Genomic DNA, 23148 nt, shown 5'->3' with positions numbered 1-23148 from the left:
TTTGAAAATAGTGTCCGTTGGTCCATGCACGCACCCTGGCTTACCTCAAGCCTCCAATACAGGGAATAAAGGGTGGGGTGGACCGACTGCCTCTCCAGTTCCTTTTCCACTGTGAATCAGAGATGCTCCGAAGCAGAGGGGAAGGAGGGTGGGCAGTGGGATATAGATAGAGACCATGCATTTCGAAGAACCTCCAATTACACGTAAGTAACCTCTTCTTATTCGGGTGATGGCCCTTATTATATTCCACTGTGGGTGACGGACAAGCAGTACCTAAGCAGAAGCAGAGTGTGAGCAGGTAGACAGTAGGGCTAAATGAAAGACAGTCATTACAAAGGAGGCATCAGCAGAGGAGTTGTAGACTACGGCACACAGTGTCTCATAAACATGTGAGCAGAGCCCACGTGGCTGCTTTACAGATCTCAAGGAGGGATACACCTCCTGAAGCAATGCCATAGTCGCTGCCTGTGCTCTCACGGAATGAGCTCTTACTCCATGGGGGTGGGGGGAGGTTCAATAGTTGATAGAGTAGAGTGCAGCCAGAGAACCATTTGGAGATCCTCTGGGTGGAGAGTGCTTGTCCCCTGATTCTTTCTGTTATAGCAATGAACAGTCTTGGGGACTTCCTGATTGGTTTTGTTCTGTGTAAATAAAATGCCAAGGCTCACCGGACACTGAGGGCATGGAGTCTCTGTTCCCGTAAGGAAGCATGCTGTTTAGGGAAGAACACAAGTAAGTGGATTGGTTCAAGTGAATTTCTGAAACAACCTTGAGGGTGAATTTGGGGTGTAAACATAATGAAACCTTATTTTTATGGAATACAGTGTAAGGAGGATCTGCCATCATCGCTCCAAGTTCACCAACCTTGTGGCTGAGATGATGGCTACATGAAATGTGACCTTCCTGGAGAGAAGGGACATGGAGCAGGAAGCTAGAAGTTCAAAGGGTGGCCTTGTGAGTGCAGAGAGAATAAGGTTCAAGTCCTACTGAGGGGTAGGTTTGTGAATAGGCAAGAAAGTTCTGATTAGGCCCTTCCAAAATCTTGAGGTCAGTAGGTGAACAAAGACCGAGTGGCCTGAGAAGGAGGATGGTACACACTGACTGTTGCCAGGTGGACTTATAAGGAGCTGATGGATAGGCCTGACATCTTTAGAGAAAAGGATACAGTCTAAAATGAGAGGAAAAACAACGAGGAGTCCTTGTTGCACCTAAAGGACTCCTCACTGTTTTTGCTGATACATACTAACACGGCTTCCACTCTAAAATGAGAGGGATATCTGTATTTTCTGGAAGAACATTATTTTGATGTGCTCAAGAAGAAAAACATTTCCACTGAGCCAGGTAATATCGTCTTGGGGAATCCTTCCTACAGTTGGAAAGTATGCAGAACATGAGCATTCTAAGGACGGTGCCCATCCAAAAATCAAGTCCTGAGGTGAAGCGAATGCAGATCAGGCTGATTTATCTTACTGTTCCGCTGTGTCAGAAGCTCAGGAAACGTCAGGAGGATGATTGGTACTCAGCATGACATGCACAGAAGATTGTGCATGTCATGTCAACCAAGATTGTGCATGTCATGTCAACCAAGATTGTTGGGGCCAGTAGCGAGTAATCAGTATAACCCGTGCCCTGTCCTACCAGATTTTGTTTAGAATTCATGGCAGAAGCAGTAATGAAGGGAATGCACAGTTCAGGTTATCTGACCAAGAAAGAAGTGTAGCATCCCTTTGAGCACGGCAACCTAGAACTCCTCTGGAGCAGTATGTGATGCATTTTCAGTTTGCTATAGAGGTGAACAGATCTCTGGTTTGGGTTCCCCATAGACTAAAGATGTTGTGCAGCACCAAGTCATGGAGTTCTTGCCCATGGTCGACAGCAATATGTCTGCTGAGAGGCTCCATGAGTGTATTTAATTTCCTGGGAAGATAGTGAGAGTTGGTTGCTGACGCACCAGTTCCACAAGCTGACCACAGTCACACACAGGGAAACAGGATTCATTCCTCCTGCCTGTTGATGTAGAAGATGGTCATGGTGTTCTCCGACAGTATCAGTGGTGAGCATCGATGAATGGAAGAAAGCTTCGCATGCCTTCCGGACTGCTCGTAACTCTAAAATATTGATGTGCATTCTGGACTCTCGGGGCATCCAGGTGCCCTGTGTTTTCTGGCTGTCCATGTGGGCTCCCCAACTGAAAAGAAATGGGTCTGTGGTAATGGTCCTGTCTGGAGAGGAGTGGGGGAGAAAGGGACACCCAGGCATATCTGTCAAGGATTCATCCACCACAGTAGGGAAGAAACCATCTTGGCAGGGATTGTTATCATGAAGCTCATGGGGTGGTGGTTCAGAGAACATACCAACTGGAGCCACGCTTGAAGACAACGAAGGTGGAGTTTTGCAACTGGCATGACATGAGTGCATGAGGCCATATGACCTAGGAGAGACAGGCATGTCCTGACTGGTACTCAAGGATTCTTTGTGATCTGGGCTATAATGTAGCTCACGGTCTAAAACCGGTCTGTGGGCAAGTAAGCTCTTGCAGTGACTGAATCCAGGGTGGCCATGATAAAGTCCAGAGATAGTGTGGGTGCGAGAACAGTTTTTCTGGCGTTTATACTGATCCTCAGGGATGAAAGGAGGTGTAGCATCATTAGAGTTGACACATGGGCCTCCTGGTGTCACATGGCAACAAGGAGCCAATAGTCAAGGTAGGGAAAGAAGAGAGAGACCAAGGCATCTGGGGTGAGCTGACACTATTGCTAATACTTTGGTGAAAACTCTGGAGGTGGTCGCTATCCCAAAAGGGAGTGCTCTGTACTGAAAATAGTCAGAGCCCACCACATATCTGAGGAAACATCTGAGAGCAGGATGAATATCGACATGGATATGCGTCCTTCATGTCGAGAGCTATAAACCATGTTCTTTTCTAGGAATGGTATTATAAAGGCCAGGATGACCATACAAAACTTGAGTTTAAAATGAAGTGGTTGAGGTCGAGAATTGGTCTTCATCTGCCCTTCTTTTCGGGTATAAGGAAGTAAGCCAAGTAAAATCCACTCCCTTGGTATTGAGGAGGGACATGTTCTATCACTCCTCGGTCTAACAGGGAGTCCACATAAGGCTATAATGAAGCACAGGTAGATGATCTGTGCCACACAGCCCTAGCTGGCTCTATTATAGCCTCATTAATGGGGAGCGCTATTTTGCCTGGAGGATGTCTAAGAGTTTGTGCTTGGATTCCTGAGCCTCTTCAAGAGGAATCTGAAGTTCACCAGCAATTCTACAAAAATGATCCTGGAACTGCCTGAACAGATGGCAGGGGAGAGGGAGACATAAGGGTTACCACCTCATCCAGAGATGAAGATGGCAGTTTTGCTGGTTCTGGAAGAGCCGCTAGATCCAGTGCATCTTGGTCTTCCTATTTGGAAGGATCGGGGGAGGAGGAGTCTGAGTGCCTCTTTCAATGGGAGGGATGACTCTAGCTAACCTGACTGACTCTGGTTTCAGGGCCCCCAATGTGGCCAGCAGGAAGGGTCAAAGGGGGACGCAGAGGCCCACATGGCATGGGGTGCCAGCAGCTCCAAGCTAAAGGTGGAGGTTGGTCTCACAGTGATGTAAGTCTTTTGGGTGGCAGAGAATACATAAGGTAACAAAACTTATGCTCCTCTTGATTGCAGTCTCCCAGTGAGGAGAAAGCTGATTCATGTTCTAGAGGTGGTACCGCCAGTGCCATTGGAGGGAAGTTGTATTTCAAGAAAGGAATGGACAATAAACTTCTCCAACCAGTTGACTCCACAGGTGGTGTTATGACATCCCTGGAAAGGAATCCAGATCCAGGAATGAGGAGATTTACTCCAGGGGGAGCCAGGCCTCATGCTTCCCCACAGGAAGAGTGGTTGTCTGTGCCCAGACCAGTGGAGCTGGAAAGGGTGCTGTCAAAGGCGGTGCCATGGATAGGGTGTGAACAGTCTTTTGTCAACGCCAATGAATCCCAAGGTTTAGGAGGGGCCAAGGATGACCGCACCAATGGATCATGTTCCGGTACCAATGGAGCCTGATGTTTTGGGGCTTTCTTGTTAAGCCTCTGGGACTTATCATAGAAGATTAGGGTTGGAAGAGACCTAAGAAGGTTATCTAGTCCAACCCCATGCTCAAAGCAGGACCAACCTAAGTCTTCTTGGGCTGAGGTACTGGGCTTGCTCAGAGATTAATCCGAAAGTATCAAAATGCATTTCAAGTAAGTTTCATGTGTACTAGTGCTTCCGGAGAAAATCCCACCAGGGAGTCTATGGGAATCGATTCTCTGGCACCAGTGTCAGACTTAGCAGCAGGAGGCTCATTCCTTCCTGCGTCAGGCCAATGTATAGGGGAGGAGGGTTCCTTGGCCTGGGTCCAATTAAAGTCTCATGGCTTTGTCCATGAGGTGGTTTTGGAGACAGAGTTCCAGCCCTTCTTGAGTACAGTTGGGGAATGAGCAGCAGATACTGCACCTCACTACAACGTGGGCTTCTCTGAGGCAGTGTAGGCAGCATTGGTGGATCATGAGCAGGAAACACAGAGTTTGAAGCCCGGAGTGTAGGGCATCATACAGTACCCACAAAAGGTATGGGGGACTGTTCCCCCAAAAGATTAATCTAATACTAAAACGAGGAAAACACTAAAACTATAAACTGTATACAATGCTAAAACTATTTACAAAGCTAAATCTTATCTTAAGAGATGAAGACGAAGCCTGTTCTGACCTGGACAACAGTGAGAAGAAACTGGAGAGGTAGTCGGTCTGCTCCGCTGTTTATCCCGTCGGTCAGTGGCACAAGGTGAGCCAGGGTGCATGCACAGACTAACATACATGATTTTCAAATTCTCCAGCTCCACATGCATGGTGCGCATGCATAACCCCACAGTGGAGACCATCACTCAAAGAAGAACTGAAGCCCACTAGCTGTATACAGTAGAACCTTAGAGTTACAAATACCTTGGGAATGGAGGTGGTTCGTAAGTCTGAAATGTTCGTATCTCTGAACAAATGTTATGTTTTTTTCAAAAGTTTACAATTGAACATTGATTTAATACAGCTTTGAAACTTTACTATGAGAAAAACGCTGCTTTTAACCATCTTAATTTAAATGAAACAAGTACAGAAAGGTTCCTTACCTTGTCAAATCTTTTTTTTTTTTTAAACTTTCCCTGTATCTTTTTAGTAGTTCATATTTCACACAGTATTGTACTGTATTTGGGTTTTTTTTGTTTAGTTGGGCTTTTTTGGTCTCTGCTGCTGCCTGATTGTGTACTTCCTGTTCCAAATGAGGTGTGTGGTTGACCAGTCAGTTTGTAATTCTGGTATTCATAACTCTAAAGTTCTACTGTAGAAACAGGATAACCTTGATCTATTTTTAAATATTATCTGTCCCTGAATAGGGAGGCTCTTGTACATTGATGAGTCAGGTAATGTCAATGTGACTGCTGACAACACAGACAGCAGGTTACAATTGTATACAGAAATTTAGTGTCACCTATAGCTAGTTTAGTTATTGTGTAACATAATAAAGCTATCTATATAAAATTATGATTTCTCTTTATTTGAAAATCTTAATCCTTGGTGATGCATATAATTATACCTGACTATGACACAGATTCCTGATCTTTTAGGCACTGTTTTTGACTACTTTAAGGTATATTTTTATATATAAACACACACACACACAATTCATAATTTAGTTGTCTGTTCTTGAGTTATCCAAAATTCTGTTTTGTGTTTTTCATTATGCTATATTTCAACATAATGATGTTTCCCAAAGTATTCAGGCTACCCGGTTGTCAAGCCCTTTAGTTATAAAGACATTAATCCCATGCTTGCAATTCTTGTATCTGCATTCCTGTTAAACCCATTATCAATCACGTTAGATTGTATTAAAATCTTGCATACAACCCATCTACTTTAAAGCTGAGCAGAAAAGATAGTTAAGACAATACTTTTATTACATTTCCCTATGGTGTTAATTTACATTATCTAGAATTAAAATGTGATGAATAATACAGAATTCACTTTTGAGTTCCATTTATGTTGCTTGTTCACGTTTCATAATATTTTCTTGATAATGTTTACCCCCATACTTATTTTGAAATATTGATTCATGCTTTTATAGTGTACTACAAATCTTTTTTGGAGAAGCTTTCTGACATAATTACATATAGGTTTTAACCTTCTTTTATAGCACTCCAGCAAGCATTTTGCAAATTTAGGAAAGCGATTCTATTAGTTGGCTCACTGTAAAATCCATAATAGTCTTTACCTTATCCTGAAATTATTCTGTTGCTGTGACATATAGTCTACGTATGAGATATTTCCCCATAACTTATTGGTAAAAAGCAACTGTTGGATTTTATGAATGTGCAACACACCCTACAATTGAAATTCATGACTCACACTTACATAAAATGAATCTCTACTGAACTGCTGTTGTCTCATGAAACACTATATATTTAGAAACAATAATTTTTGCTGGGCAGTTGCAAAAGGTAACTAGATAACCCATTCTGCAGGTGGGGATCAAATGTCTCCCCAACTTGAAAAGTTTCCGATTTTCCCCAAAACCCTGTTCACCCTTCCCTTGCAACTGTGTGTGTGTTTGTAAGCAACCCACAAAGAGGTAAAGCTCCTGAGAGCAAAAATTCTCCTCTTCAAACAAAGAGATGACTATCACTGTCTGATTTTAAAGAGACTGTCATCTCTCTTCAAACCAACAAAGAGATGTAGAACAAAGCTCTGGAGAAGACAACAGTGTTATAAGGAAAAACCATTTCTTACATTCCTTCTTTGCAGGGAGGAAGAACTTTAACAAAAATGTAGCAAGCTAGAAGATAGGTCACGTTAACACCAAAAACACGATTTACAGCAACTCTGAAAATGAAGAACTGTATGCTGGATTTTATGGACATTCTTTCCTGATAAACTCTAGACCTACAAGCCAAGTCACCCATTAATATAGAAGGCTCCCTAATTTAAAAACCTAGAGGACAGCAGGGCCCCATGACAATCCATCTTTCCAAAATTTCTGAACATCCAGATGAAACAATAAATCCTCTAGACAGTGTAGAGAAAAGGCGAATTATTTTGCCATGTGCAGAGAATTTATAGTAAGTTTAAGAAGGCACCTGAGACTGTGTGTTCAACAAATTATAGAAACAAGATAAATAATAAATATTTAACTATACAACCTACACAGCTCAACTCCAAGACTCCTGCAAAACTCTGCTTTCATAAAAACCTCAGGCACAGTCAAACAATTTCCCCTGCCAATGTGTGGAATAAATAAATACATCTTACAGCAGGACCTGCAAATCAATAGAGCCAGGCTATTTGGACCTTACTTATGGAGTCCAAGGGAGGGGAAATAGGTATTGCAAATCCTATTCATAGGAACAATGAAGGGAGTGAGAAGCATTCTGGTACCTCTTTGGACTGTCTCCCCCACCCACAATCTTCCAGCTACCATCAGCCTCCAAAAAATAATAATAATAATAATTCATTCAGCAGAGCATGGTGACATACTTCACCACGTGTTTTCTGTTATTCCTCAATGGATTTCTGAGTTAGCTTTAAGTACTACTTTAAGTGCCCTATCATTCATGCTTATTTAAAAAGGTGAATTCAGTGTTGCCAATACATCTATTATGAACAGTGGACTTCACACAAGTGGAAAAAAAGTCAGATTCCAAGCACCAGGGAATTCCCATAATTATTAATAATTTATGCCATCATTGAAGTAACTGATGTGACAGACTTGTGGCATGGGAGTGAGTTTCTTCCTTCAACAATAATTTGGAAACAGTAGGTTTTATTGTAAGCTAAATGATTGTTCAATTATTTTCATGGTTCAGAACTGTCGAAGGCAGAGTGGAGACATTTACAGCAAGCGGATTGTCGCCTATAATTGCACCCAATAGTTAAATGGTAAAATCCTCAGTTTATGTCTAGTGGTATGTTCGAAAAAGGATTTTTTTATGATGTTGGACTTTCCTTGTTGTTTTTGAATGACATCTGCTATTTTCAATTCTAATTATGAGGAGACATAAAAGGAAAGTAGATACAGAGCTCCTTTTGTAATTATGTACTATTCTATAATCGACTACTACCAAAGCATAGCAGATGATGTAGCTAATAAAAGCCTTTGCTGCCCACTAACTTCTATGAGATGGACCTGACTATATATACTATTTTATGTCAGTGAAATGATGCAAACCTACCGTACTTGAGTAGGCTGAAATTATCACAAAAAACTGCTTTCCAGTTATCAAATTTTTTAAAATAAATACTGTAAAATAATTCCACTGTGAAGTAGTTCTCTAACCCCAAAGAAAAACTTCATTTAAATGTCAGTTTATATAGACAGACAATTTGATATTTTTAACTATAGTTTCACTGAATCTTAATTAACTATAAGCATATTCCAACTTCATAAACACTTAAAAACTATTAAAAACAAACAGTTACTGTATTTAACATGCAATTACATTGTGGCCTAATTTAAAAAAAAAATTAAAAAGTGTCCTTAGGGATAGGTTTTGGCAACAGCCAGATAAGAGGCACAGCAAAAAAAACAGCTCCACTACAGAACTACTGTAATCCTGAAAATGAACTGCATGGAATAGAATTATTCAATTTTCAAAACTTCCTACAGTTTTGTGGGTTACTGTCCCTTGTCTTAAAATGGAAGAAATAAAAACACCACCAAACAAAATTAAACAAACACCACAACTGCCTTCAAACCAGAAGGCAAGCAAACCCCTTGAAGCACAACTCACCATAGACTGTAATCACTGAGAAGGTCAGGGAGGACACAAAGACTTAAGAAGTTTACCTAGAGGAGACTAATGCCAATCCAAGCAGATTTTAAGGAATTTGTAAACACCTTCGGTGGAAAAAGACAAAGTAACCCTTCAGATTACCAACTTTACAGTTACATGGATTCTCTGGGAATTGATCTATAGGACACCTTCAAAAAAATCTGTGCATCTCTCTGAAAATTATGCACCTATGAACTATTTGCCAAAGAAAAAGGAAATGGAAGTAGCTACTGTCTTCTTTTATTTTAGAGTTATACAAGACAAAGAGGTTTTATATTTTAAAATTAGAAGTATTTTCCTTAATTCCATCTACCTCATCCTGAAGAAAAAGCAATTTTTTCTTTAAATGTGAATTTAGAATTTCAGACCAAAATTTTGTATTTGAAGTGCCTAACTTGAATAAGTGGTCTTATCGGTTCCTACAGTATATTTTCTAGTGCTTTGTCCAACCTAGTGATAAATAACTCAAGCGATGAGATTCTTGTAAGTTACATCAAATGTCTCCGCCTCATTTTTTTCTCCCTATCTATACTATGGGGATATTTCTTCCCCACCTCTCAGCAATTTTTTAAAGTATTTAAGTCACTATTTGTAAACTGCTGAGATCCTTTGGTGCTCTAAGCAGTTACAATTAATATAATCCACAGCCAGATGGACCAAATTTCTGAAGCAGGTCTTGGGATTCTGTGGCACTCTGGGTGCATGGAGTGCATTCATACCCACAGTAGATTACATGTAGGGACTAGCACTTGAATAAGAATGGCTGGATACTTCTACTAACATGATCATCAGTGAAATAGCTAAGTGTTACTCTAAATTGCCATCACTAAGTTTCAGTTATTCTCTGTTGAAATTAATGGAAAGTTCACACCTTTTACAACTATTATTTCAGACTGTCTGCAACATCAAAGAGAGAATGCTGCACTGGTTTGTACTGGGTTCGCGTTTTCAAAGTCATCCTCATGAACATTAAGATTAGACGTTAAAAAAAGTTTCTACTTTATTCTGAAGGTGTTTAAGTGATCTGAAGTTTTCACCAGCTGCCAGTTTGCTACACACTAGCTATCTTGTTTTAAATCAATACCCTCCATATTTCAATCACTGTTTGGGTAAATAGCGATAATTAAAAGCTAAGCAAAAATGTCCCTGGGTGATATTAGATAAAAGACATATTAGTCATACAACTTCTATTAAAAATTCTACACTCCATTCTACTTAATTTTTTCCCCCCAACGCTGAGGCTGAAACTGAAACTAAAAATAAACTGTTCCATTTTTTTCTACTTAAAGTATCACTAAAACATCATTACTGGTATTAACTATATCAATTTAAATAGTTTTTCAGAAACTTAGCAATTACTACAGCATGGTTAACTAATTAATATATGTTTAAACAGATGTTCACTCAAACTACTTGAATGCAGTAATGAGTTCTATTAATATACTGTAGAGCATATATCATTTGTAATTTGGCAAAAAGTTGTCTATTTCAATGTACCAGTAGTTAAATAGTAGAGATGAAGCTGACTTGGAACTCATGAGTCTTCTTTCTGGGTTTGTCCAACGGGAAACACTGCTTCCAATCCCACACCCAGCTTTCTTCCTATGTAAAATATGCTAACTCCACCTCCCACCCGAGCCATGGTTCCTTCTCTCTTCTTCCTCCCCATCCCAACGATGAATCCCTCTTCCTGGATTCCCTCCCATATCCTCCTGATTCTATTCAAAAACAAACTCCACCTAGTTTCCACAGATTGTTTTTGTTTTTTTGGTGTGCTGTTGTGATGTATCATTTCTTCAGTTTTGTTTTTTTTCTATAAAAGTCCACTTGTTCTCCTCACCCACCCACCTCCAAGTAGGGAAACTCTAGATACAATCGATCCTCAAGAAGCCCTTGAAAACCACTCGACATCTGCTCTTCTCCCATCTCTTTAAACTACTCTCATTATCTTTGCTGTTGGCTCGTCTGCTCAGAAGTACAATGTTCCAAGAACTTCGCTCTGCATCAAGAGTCGAGAGTGGAGGGACCAGGAGCAAAGGAAAGAGAAGTCACCTGCTTTAGGAAAGGCTCAATGTACAGTACTTCCTCACTTAAAGTCGTCCCGGTTAAAGTTGTTTCATTATTAAGTCGCTGTTCTATTGGAGAACATGCTCGTTTAAAGTTGTGCAATGTTCTAACACCCTCCACCACCACCACCAGCGCCTGCTGGTGGGCCCCGCAGATCAGCGCCTCCCCTCTCCCTCTCCGCACCTCCCGCAATCAGCTGTTTCATGGCATGCAGGGAGGCTGGGAGGGGGGAGGAGTGAGGACGTGGCATGCTCAGGGGCGGAACTGGGCAGGAAGAGGTGGAGGGGCCTTGGGGGAAGGGGTGGGATGAGGGCAGGGTCTGGGGCAGAGCCAGGGGTCAAACACCCCCTGGTAGTTTGAAAAGTCAGCGCCTGTAGCCCCAGAAGCCTATGGCTGTCTCCAGCTGTGCAGAGATCTAGAGGCCTAGTGCCTCTGCGTTGTGTGTCCCAAGCGTACCATGCAACCTGACAGATTGGTTCCCTTAGGAGACGACTGGTCTCCCCAGCACCCTGGGGGTGGGGGCACGTTCTGGGTGACTAACTGGAGCAGGCATTTGTGTGATCTGCTGCTCAGAGACTGGCAGACACATCCCCATCAGTGCTGGGGAAGGATGCAGCACAGTGTCACTTCCTATGTGCTGCCGCTTGCCTGCTCTGCCTGGCTCCCATGTTGAGCCCAAACCCACAAAGCTTGCACGGAGAGGATTCTGCAGGCCTAGGAGTAGGGGTGTTGCTGGCCCACACCCTCACCAGAGCTCTGGGGCCAGAGGATATTCACTTACCTAGACACAGCTGTGAGTCAAACCGCACATAATGTCTTTTGTCTGGCAAAATTTTTTTACCTGGAACCTAACCCCCCCATTTACATTAATTCTTATGGGGAAATTGGATTCGCTTAACATCGTTTTGCTTAAAGTCGCATTTTTCAGGAACATAACTACAACGTTAAGTGAGGAGTTACTGTAGTCAGATCTATGCTGCTCTATTCCTTATGCCACAAGTATAGAATAGTTGGAATTCTCAAGCCCTTCCAAACTACTCACTAGCTAATAAATAGATGGGATGCTGAACAGAACACAACAAAGAAATCCAATTATGAGAACGTGTTGAAATTAGACATTTAAGACTCTGATCATGGAAAGACTTCTGCACATGAGTAGTTCTGCTGAACACTTTTCCCCTCAGTAAAACATACTGTACAATATTTAGACCCTTCCCCTTTCTTTTATATTGAAGTGGATTTTTGTATGTACTTAAAATACTTGAATTCTACATATTGTGTTCAGTTCTCATTACTCAAGAAAACAGAGCAGAAATGGAAAGTTCAAGGGCAGGGATTGGAAAAACCTCCACATGGAGAAAGACAGGGACTATTTAATTTGGAAGAGACTGTTACTTGGGATTTTTTAGAATTTAAAGCCGTGGTAATTTAATTGGTTTTATTAGGCAGTGTTAGGAATAAATTATTAAGGTGCATAGCTTGTTTGATATGTGATATAAGCAAGTGTGCTTTTATTTAAAGTTATTTATTAGATTTTAAGCATTATACACACGCACACACACAGACGTGCAATAGGTTTAGGATATTTTAGATATAGTTATTTATAGTTTGAGATGGTTTTGAGTGATTATTAGCCAGACTTTTAGGGGCTTTTTTTTAGTATAGCTGATGGGGAATTTAGATGTTAGCTTTTTGCTTGAAGAAATGCTTTTTTGGACTGTTTTAAAGCAAATTATTTATTTTTATAGTTAATATGAATACAAAATATATAATTTATAGTGATTTTCGTATAGTAATTTTATTGGGTTATATTTAATAAATTTATTATTTTAAAATGTTTTAGCATTTTAGTTATAATAATATGTTAGGAGTATTTAAAATTAAGGTTATTTATTTTTTAAATAAACAAAAAAACAAAATTAACAAAAAAAATTTCATTAGCAAACTGAAAGTATGCAGCTGTTTGACCTTGTCTTACAAAGACCTAAGATTATTTTTCACTCTGTGGTATTTGTTTTTTAGCTGGCAGTGGTTGAACATACAAAATGGCTGACAGCAGTACTGTCAAGTTCTGGGGTTCATGCAAGAATGTCAAATTCTGAGGTAACAGAGACAACTAATCAAAAATAGCATGATAGAGAAATATAAAATGATGTATGGTATACAAAAGGTAAAGTATGCACTCCTCTTTACTCTCATAATAGTGAGCATTCAATTCCTATGTTCCTTTCTTAATTCCTGTGTTTTATTTTTAAATATTATTTTCAAGCTTCAGGAGACTGGATCCCCAGATAATGTGAGTCAGTATAATTCCACAGACTTCAATGCAAGTATGCAGATTTACACCAGCTGAGGATCTGACCCCACATCTTTAATGCAGGCAAAAGAAAAAAAGATCATTGGACATATTTAGTAGCTTGTGTCAAACTATAAAATCGCCTCATGCAGCAAAGCAAAAAAAAAACAGTATTTATTCTGGTTTCCACAAATTTGTTTTGATCTGCATATAACCGGCTAGTTGGAGGATAAACCCTAAATTTGGGGCTGGAGGAGAACTTTGCATACATTCAGATAAAAGATTTTCAAATGCTGATATTCACTGAAATCCTATTCTTAAACAAGACGTGTGCTACAACATGCTCTCTTTTTTACATATTTACTTTTTCTTAGTCTCTGTTGAAAGTTCCAAGGAGGCATAATATTTTATTTCTAACTAACAATATTATTATTGTAAACTGTATATTTGGATTTCATGCTAACGTAGATAATGAGGTTGGAAGTTATTTCACTTACCCTATTGATATTGCTGTTGCTTAAAATAATCTGAACTAGGTTTTTCTTAAATTCTTCTAGCTTCTCAAAACACATTTTCAGAACATGATTAGATAAATTAGCATCAGTTATTAAATTGATCAAAACAGAAACTGCTTCTGTCAGAAAATTTGAGACAGGAAATTTAGGATTCTTGTAAAAAGTAAGCAGGCCATCAAGCAATCGAGAGACAGAATCTGATATTGTGGAGCAGTCGCTTTCAAGCTTTGTAAAGACTGTTTTCAGACCTCCTGCTTCTGTCAGTTTTCGTAGTTCAAGGAGATGTTGCAAGAACTGCATGTGAGCAGCCAGAGTTTTTTCCTTGCTAGTACAATGGGTATTCAATATGGGAAATATTTCAGAATTAAATGTACAAGATGAAGTGTTACAACTATGCTCAGAGTGCCCAAAGTTATGTGATATGTCTACAGTATCAAATACACAGTCACTAGATACATCACACCCAGAATCTTCTAGCTGACTTGAGCAATTTATTATAGGGTTTATATGTTCCTGATCCAGCAGAATTTCAGTAAAGGCATCTGGGTTTCCTGAAATACAAACAAGAAAGTTATATTTATATTTCTGAGACACTTTCACAAAGAATGTACTATATCTAATCCAATGTTAACATAAATCTTAAGTACAAAAAATGAATAATACAGTATAGGTTGTTTTCCAGTCATCAATTTTAATACTAATGGAATTTAAAACACATTTTAATAAAGTTAGAAATCTCTGAAAACAATGCTTATTGAGATTCTACCTTAAATAGATAGTCCAAACTGTATCTCTGATAAAATCCTTTGAGCATTTTAGGAGTAGCAGTTTTAAACTGATTTTAAATATTTTGATGGTTCAAAGACTTCATATAGTAAGTTTAATTGGTTGTACAATAGGACTTGCACTCCTATCAGTTCCAAAGGAGAGAACTGTATAACATTCCCCATCTTCCACTACCTTTTTCACTCTTTTTCCACTTAAAGAATAGTATTTTTGTAAATTTTAAAGTTAATTAACATAATTGTATCTACTAAGTAATCTCTTTCCAATTTTTAATTTGTCAAATATCCCTGAAAGTGACCTATTTACTTTGTCATTCAAGCAAATCAAATTATGCTTTTCATGGGAAAACACATGAATGTTCTACTCTCTTCCGCACTACGCAATGGAGGACAGCTTACGAGTATGAATCACATTATGGGTGCTGTTAGAAAAAAAAGAATTCTCGGTTTTGTCTATGCCTGGAAAATGGATTATTACTACTTTTTATTTGCATTACCGTACCATTCTAGAATGTGTTAACATGCTTTAAATAATATGTTCTTAAACAATTTAGAAGCTAATCTAGATTCAACTGGTTAAAAATGTGTAACTGATCACAATTAACCTTTAAAAAGAGAAACATTCAATCTGGGGGGAAAAAAGTCAAAGAACATTTTGGACGGAAATGTGTTATCTACAGTTGTTATAAGTAACACCTAAATACGAGAACTGAAAAAAAAGATTAGAGCAGAACGTTTCTCGGTTTTTTTCCCCACTTTACTTTGTGCATTTAAAAAACTCTGTACAGTCTCTGATGCCATATACTTCCTATGCACTAGAACAAGAGTCAGGAACAACTAACTGAGGGTATGTCTACACTATCGAGACTATACCGGCATAGCTAAATCTCCACAGCAATGCTGGCATAATCCCACAGAGTAAATGCAGCCCACATTGACATAATGGTTTTCCCCACTCGGGTAGGAAAACCACCTTCTTGAGCAACAGTAGCTATGCTGAAGGAAGCATTCGTCCATCAACATAGCTGCATCTTACTGGGGGTTTGGTCAGCAAAGCTACGTCAATCAGGGGTATGGATTTTTCATACCGCTGACCAACAAAGCTATGTCTACCTAATCAAATAGCCAACATTCAGAGCAGGAATTTTCCTTTCCTCTTTCAAACACACAGTAGCCTAATCAACACTGAAGAAAAATGCCCTGGGTACATCAATCCTAGCCAACTACTGCCCAATGTCAAACCTCCCATTCCTGAGCAAGATTGTAGAGAAGCTAGCAAATGGCTACATCAAGCTCTTCTAACTGAAGTGAACATTCTATATACATCTTATTCTGTTTTCAGGCCAGGACACAGAACCAAAACCACCTTAGTGGCACTGATGCATGATCTCCTCCTGTCAATGGATAGAAGACAGACATCCATCCTCATCCTCCTGGACCCCTCTGCAACACTGGACACTGATGACCATGATATTATGCTGTCTCAAGAACATAAGAATGGCCATACTGGGTCAGACCAAAGTATCCTGTCTTCTGACAGTGGCCAATGCCAGGTGCCTAAGAGGGAATGAAGAGGTAATCATCAAGCGATCCATCCCGTCACCCATTCCCAGCTTCTGGCAAACAGAAGCTAGGGACAACATCACTACCCATCCTGGCTAATAGCCACTGATGGACCTATCCTCCATGATGTGTCTCACATGAGAGAGAGGGCAGGGGTCCAGGATAATCCTCCAATTTGTCTAGGTCACTCTGGACCCTATCCCTACCCTCCAGTGTATCTACCTCTCCCCGCAGCTTAGTATCATCCACAAACTTGTTGAGGGTGCAATCTATCCCATCGTCCAGATCATTAATGAAGATATTGAACAAAACCGGCCCCAGGACACAGCATGATCTTGTCTGTGAAGACCGAGGCAAAAGAAGTCCCCTGCTGAGGGGTGCAAGGACGAGGAACAGAAGAGATACCGAAGGGAAGAGACGAGATATGGAATGGTCAGCCAGAACCAAGTTTGAGGCCATCCCCCTCCCCACTCCAAAGAACAGGCAGAGCATGTACAGTGAGCTGCTCTTATCACTGGGAGACAGAGTACTGGGCACATGACTCAGTTCCTGATCATTTAGGAACCAACACTTCTATCCCAGGATGACCAGTCTCCATAAATGCTTACAGATGTGGATACTCAAGAGCAGCACATTTCCAGACTGATGAATAGTGTGAATATAAAAACACCTAGAGAGTCACACTTTTTTCCCTTGATAATTAAAGAAAAGTGTGCAAACTTTAGCTCTGCCCCAAAATAAATACTATTCTTTCATCAGCAATCTTAAAATATCAGTATATATTTATCAATTAACATTTGTCACTTAACTTTGAAAATATTTTGATACCAAAATCAAGATAACAAAAATATATTTTTAAAAAAAATACAGGGATCAGAGTTAAGATTGCTGGGCTGAAATGTCCATTCTTTTTTACTTGATACAAATGTGTTTACATTTATTATGTGGGCAATTTGTTTATGCTAAAATTTTCAAAAGCACCTTAAGAATGAGCCTAAATCCCATTGACCTTCGATGGCTTAAATGCCTTAGTTGATAACATGGAACGTAGGTGGTTTTGAAAATTTTATGTTTATGTACTTAGATACATATCCATGCTTGTAAATGCTTGGATTTTGTAAAAGGTATGATAGGTAAGTACAATGTTGTCACTTAGGAACATTAAATGATTTTTTGAAATAAAGTTGGGGTTTTTTAGAATAAATTAAGCTTTACATCTCTTAAGTAACTTCTTTTTAAAAGCTGGGATGAGGTGGAACTCTGTTGTAAACAGTGAAAGGCTTTAGTTCTGTAAATATCATAGCTGATCAGAGAAGGGTCCCCAATCATAAAATACTTTAATTTCAATGTTTAGCATATCATCCCTGTGGCAATTACAACAGTTGCTTAGCTGTTAGGAATATATTTTTGGTTGGTAATGCAGGAAAGGAGGAGGGAGATCCAGCACCACGTGATAGCTAGCACCTTTACCACCATCTTGGGCTCCATGAACCGCAGTTTGGGAGCCTCTAATTTAGCTCAACTTCTTCTGAAAATCAAATGGTTGCCAGCAAGGATCAGATCTAATAAAACACAATGAAACTAATAATAAAAAAAAAAAACACTTAGGAACAAAAACAGATCCAAATTATTAATACCCACTTTGTGAATCAAACATGAAATCACTAGTCAATACATTCAGAAAAGAGAGGGGAACCGCACACCCAAAACCAGAATGTTTATTTATTTATTTTTTATTGCTGTCTCTCTTTTCACATTGAGGCATCCCTGTTACCCTTCATTAAGTCTTCAGTGACTGAAATATTGGTAGGTAGACTTTCATGAATGATGAATCAGGTTTATTCACTTCATTTTTCCACCCTTTCAACTATTTGTTTTTGTGGCTTTTTTTTTTTTTTTTAAACTGGCTTATTATGTAAGCCTCTCTCTACCATATTACTTTTTTGGTAACTATTGCATTCATTAAAAGCTAAGCTACTGGGTTTGCAAAAAAAACCCTCCTTCACAACTTCAAGAACTTGTATCTGTTTAGCACACTAATATGGTTATGGCAGTTATGGTCCCTTGGAAACAAGATCTGCTTTCATAGACCTTATTCCTCCCAGGACCTATTTACATCCTCTATGTATTATTTCAGAATAGTTCTGCAGATAGTAAATGCTTGCAAGATTCTCTATATTGAGCAAGCAACACATTTTCTCTTTAGAGAGGTTTTACATCAAGTACTCTAGGGTTTGCTTATATACTTCAGTGGACCTTTACAAAAAAATTAAAGAAAGGACAGTCTTTTCTGATTAAAAAACACAGGGCTGCGATTCAAGAAAACTGGTTGTACTACAGATTTCCCATTTAGGAACAGACTCAGAGAAATGAGCATGAATCAGACATTCAGAATTCCCAAATTCTAATTCTGATTCTGCACACACTCGTTGTTTGGTATTTGCCCAAGTCTCAGAGTCAGAATAATTCAAATTCACTTTCCTAAAATGACAGATTCTGATAAATAATACTTTGAGGAAAGAGCACAACAATTTCTCCTACAGCAGAGCCTGGTAAATCCCACTTAACAACGCACAACCCAAATCTTTGGATGTCAATTGCTCTCTCTATTCTGGATGATCCACATATCTGCAGGGTGAGCCAGGTCTTATTACTTGAAAAAAGGGATTTTTTAGATAAGCACAGGTATGTTTTCCTATTCTTCTTTATGCTAAGCACCACAAGTCTGTTACAGTGAGATTTTCATAGCAGTTTACCTTCAGTGTGAGAAGCAGGATCACCTTTTACAGAACAACATCCGAAACGAGGCAGATATACGTTTAAACCTAGACATTAAGATATGAAGAAGAGTTCTACCAAAAGAAAGGAAATGGCATTGTGTAGGCCAAAAGCCTAATGGGGAGAACTTGTCTCGTGTAAATTGTACTCCGTTTTGCTAGCTTTGAATTAGTAAGAAGAAATTGTTTTGGTTTTATTCTTTGCTTTACATGTTAATGATCGTTTTTAGAAGGATAGAAGTGTTATGGCTGTAATTCTTGCTTTTGAAATTATTTACTGTTTTGTGTATGAATGAAGAACGTATGGCATGCTAACAGAGAAGAGACAGGAGGCGCCAGTACTAATGGGCCAGATGGTCGAGAGGGGAGTGGAGAAGTTGAGAGGCACCAACCTTATTATCAGAATCACCCGAATGGCAGATTGATGACCCTAAAACAAGGCATACGCCCCAAGGACAAGATAAAGAGTGGAGCCAGAGGGACGAGATAAGAAACCGCTGTGGATACTCCCAGTAACAACCCAATATAATGCTGACTGGGAGCAGCCTTGACTACCTCGTGATTAACAGCTCCGACGAGACACAGCAAGGTCCATAGACTTGTATGGGAACTTATTACTATAAAAGAAGGGTGTATTGCCAGGGAACTCTGGGTTCGTTCTTCATCAACATCGGAGCTTCCATCGCGTCCAAAGACACAGCTTCAGCTCCTCCTCTCCCTCTTATGCTGTTTCAGCTGGCCACTGAAACTCAGCAAGCAACACTAAGGACTGCTAACTATAAGATCCAGCTGGTGTGTGTGTGTGTGTGTGTGTGTGTGTGTGTGTGTGTGTGTGTGTGTGTGTGTGTGTGTGTGTGTGTGTGTGTGTGTGTGTGTGTGTGTGTGTGTGTGTGAGAGAGAGAGAGAGAGAGAGAGAGAGAGAGAGAGCATATCCTGATTTTAATGCTTAAACTGTACTCTCAATAAACACCGTGGATTGCCTTAGACCCTTGAAAAAGATTCCGTGTGCTTCTTATAAGCATAACAATTATGTAAGATTGGATAATCAAGGTGCAGAATTTGGAGAATTAATGTACATCTAATGGATCTCAATCTAAGAGGCACAACTACTCTGCCCTGAGACTGTCAGTGCTCCTGAGGACTGGAATTCGATGCTTAACTGGAGAAGCAATGTTTGTTGAATTTAGTTATGGAATGAATGCTATGATAGTTGTGAGAGCTAGCTGTCTGAATTTAAAGTACTATATAACATCCCATTAGAGAATGCTCCCCACTTTAAATACAAAGCCTCGGCTGATTGGAGATAGTCTTCAGGACAGGAAACGTAACAATGCTTCCTGAAGAGGTCCAATCTGGGTAGTGCTGTGAGGAGCAGAATGAGGTTCAAAGGCCATGCTCTTTCTCCTTGCAAAGTTGGAATAAGGTCAATGCCCGCCCTATGGAAGCATTTAATGTTGGGATTTGTACAAAAAAAAAAAAAAAATACATCTGCCCACCCCTTGCCCAGCAATTAATTCTGCCCCCAAACCAATCCTGTTCTCCTAGTTCCCACTTCAATTCCACCCCCACAATTGCCTATCATACCAACTGTCTGTCCTCCAGCTCCCACAACTGCCCACCACCCATAACAATGCCGCACCCAGGCCCACATCTACCTCGCCCCCAGACCCACATCTGCCAGGCCTCCCAACCCCCCATCAGTTTTGCACCCCCCATCATCACTTACACTTCTTCTGCAGCCCCTGGGGTTCTTCGCAGCCCCCCTCTCCCGCACCAGCCTGGGGGAGCTGCAGTGGAGCTTGTCCCCATCCCTCCTTCCCAAGGTGGGTGTTGCAGTGAGGGGAGAGGAGGCACAGAGGAAGAGAGGCGTGGGGGAGCAGCACTGTGCTGTGCTGCTGAGCTCTCTGCTCCCTCCTCCCCCTCTCACTTCCTGCGAGTGCTGCAAGTGAAGGGACAGACTCTTCCTGCAGGGATGAACTTCAAGAGGGAGCTGAAGCTTCTCGCATCATCACAAGAAGAGTGCCTGTCCCCTCTTAAATCCCATCTCTCACAAAAACAAAACAAAAAAACCAGGAGAATCAGCAATAGTGTGTTCATCCTCAGCCCAAGCCTGTGATTGGCTTCCCTGGCATCACGTGTCTGGGTCTGTCCTAAATCCAAGATATTCCAGGAACCATCCCACTCCATGTGCTTGCTTTCGCTCTCACTAATCAGAGCCCAAATCAAAGAGTTTGTCCAGGAAGAGATAAGTGAATGTCCTTCTTCCCTAAAGACAGTACTATTGCTACCATGATTCTGGAGAGAGACCGGGGGCAGGAGACAGCACACATCTAAAATGGTACGGTAAAGCTTAAAAGCAAAAAGCTCTCCATCTGATGCACTGTCCATCTGGCTTCACTCCCCTACTGGAAGTGGGAAAGCAGGGGCTTCTTGCCCTGAAGTCAGTTGTTCCCTAATCCTACCTGGTTTCTTTCTTGTTCTGCCCCCAAGCTGTAAGCAGACTGGAGTAATGTATCGCTTTTGCGAACATGGGCTGCTAACAGGGAGTTTCGCAAGGGAGTTGGGAAGGGGGCGAGGGTCCCTTGCTGGTTCTATCTGTTTTCCCTTTATTCCCCTTAAAACCTATAAACCAAATACATTCAAAACTTCTTGCTTATACAACCCTTTCAGCGGACAGGGGGCTGCAGACAGGGGAATTTGAGAGGGAGGCTACGATGGTTAGGAAGACCCGTAACACCTGTGCCAGCACTGCTTCTGTCTCCTCCACCTGTGCCTGTAGCCAGACAGAGCGCCTGAGCATGGATGCTTCTACCCAGATCCTGGTGTGGTTTTGCAGAGACTGTAACTTGCAATTTCCACTTACTGTCATCCAGGCTGGGGGAACCATCCAATGTGAAAGGTGCCTGCTGGTGGAATCTCTCAGGCAGCAGGTGGGAGAGCTACAGGAGGAGGTGGCTAGGTTGAGGAGCATCTGAATCCACGAGCAATTCCTGGACAGTGTCCATGTGGAGACAGCTGAGGTAGTTGTCCCAGTACACAGGACTGCTGATACACCACTGGTGGAGGAGGAGATGGCTCAGGGTGGACACTGGCGGCTGGTTACTTCTGGCAGCAGGCAGTGCTCCACCCCTGCTCCGAACCCTCCCGCCATGGTAATAGGTAACCGTTATGCTCTTCTTGATACAGGAGAGAAGGAATCACCTCCTACAGTAAAGGAGGAGAAGCCTCGTACCCCTAAGGCTGGGAGGTCTGCTGCCACCACTGCGAATAGGAAACGTAGGGTAGTGGTGGTCGGAGACTCTCTGCGGGGGACGGAGGTGCCCATCTGTCGCCCTGACATTTCATCTCGGGAGGCATGCTGCCTGCCGGGGGCCCGTATCCAAAATGTTACGGAGGCATTGTCGAGGATTATCCAGCCCTCTGACTACTACCCCATGCTACTCATCCACGTGGGCACAAATGATATTGCGAGGTGTGACACTGAGCGGATCAAGAGTGACTACAGGGCTCTGGGAGTACAGGTGAAGGAGTTTGGAGCACAGGTGGTATTCTCTTCGACTCTTCCTGTCAAAGGTAGGGGCCCGGGCAGAGACAGATGCATCATGGAGGTGAATGCCTGGCTGCAAAGATGGTGTCGCCAGGAGGGCTTTGGCTTCCTTGACCACGGGATGCTATTCGAGGAAGGACTGCTAGGCAGAGATGGCGTTCACCTTTCGAGGAGGGGAAAGACCCTGTTTGGACACAGACTGGCTAACCTAGTGAGGAGGGCTTTGAACTAGGTTCGACGGGGACAGGTGAGCAAAGCCCACAGGTAAGTGGGGAACATGGAGACCTGGGAGATGGGTCGGAAACAAGAGGGAGTGTGGGCTATAATGGCAGAGAGAAAGGAGGGTCAGGGCAAAACTGGGAGCCAAGGTCGAACCAGTATCTTAGATGCCTATATACAAATGCGAGAAGTATGGGTAATAAGCAGGAAGAACTGGAAGTGCTAATAAATAAATACAACTATGACATTGTTGGCATCATTGAAACTTGGTGGGATAATACACATGATTGGAATGTTGGTGTGGATGGGTACAGCTTGCTCAGGAAGGATAGACAGGGGAAAAAGGGAGGAGGTGTTGCCTTATATATTAAAAATGTACACACTTGGACTGAGGTGGAAATGGACATAGGAGACGGAAGTGTTGAGAGTCTCTGGGTTAGGCTAAAAGGGGTAAAAAACAAGGGTGATGTCATGCTAGGAGTCTACTACAGGCCACCTAACCAGGTGGAAGAGGTGGATGAGGCTTTTTTTAAAC

The 23148-nt window shown here is 41.2% G+C and overlaps 1 protein-coding gene across 1 annotated transcript in view; it reads right to left on the bottom strand.

Annotated features, from left to right (window-relative positions):
- MEI4 (meiotic double-stranded break formation protein 4) overlaps nt 1-23148 on the bottom strand; it is a 179881-nt gene that overhangs the window by 104988 nt on the left and 51745 nt on the right. The window contains exon 3 of the mRNA XM_065401400.1: nt 13705-14273. Within this exon, the coding sequence (XP_065257472.1) occupies nt 13705-14273 (569 nt within the window). The remainder of the gene's footprint in view (nt 1-13704; nt 14274-23148) is intronic.

This window comes from Emys orbicularis, chromosome 3, assembly GCF_028017835.1.
Source record: "Emys orbicularis isolate rEmyOrb1 chromosome 3, rEmyOrb1.hap1, whole genome shotgun sequence".
In the NCBI taxonomy this organism is placed as follows: Eukaryota; Metazoa; Chordata; order Testudines; family Emydidae; genus Emys; species Emys orbicularis.
Note: the sequence above shows the minus strand (reverse complement) of the source record. Positions and strands in the feature narration are given on the sequence as shown.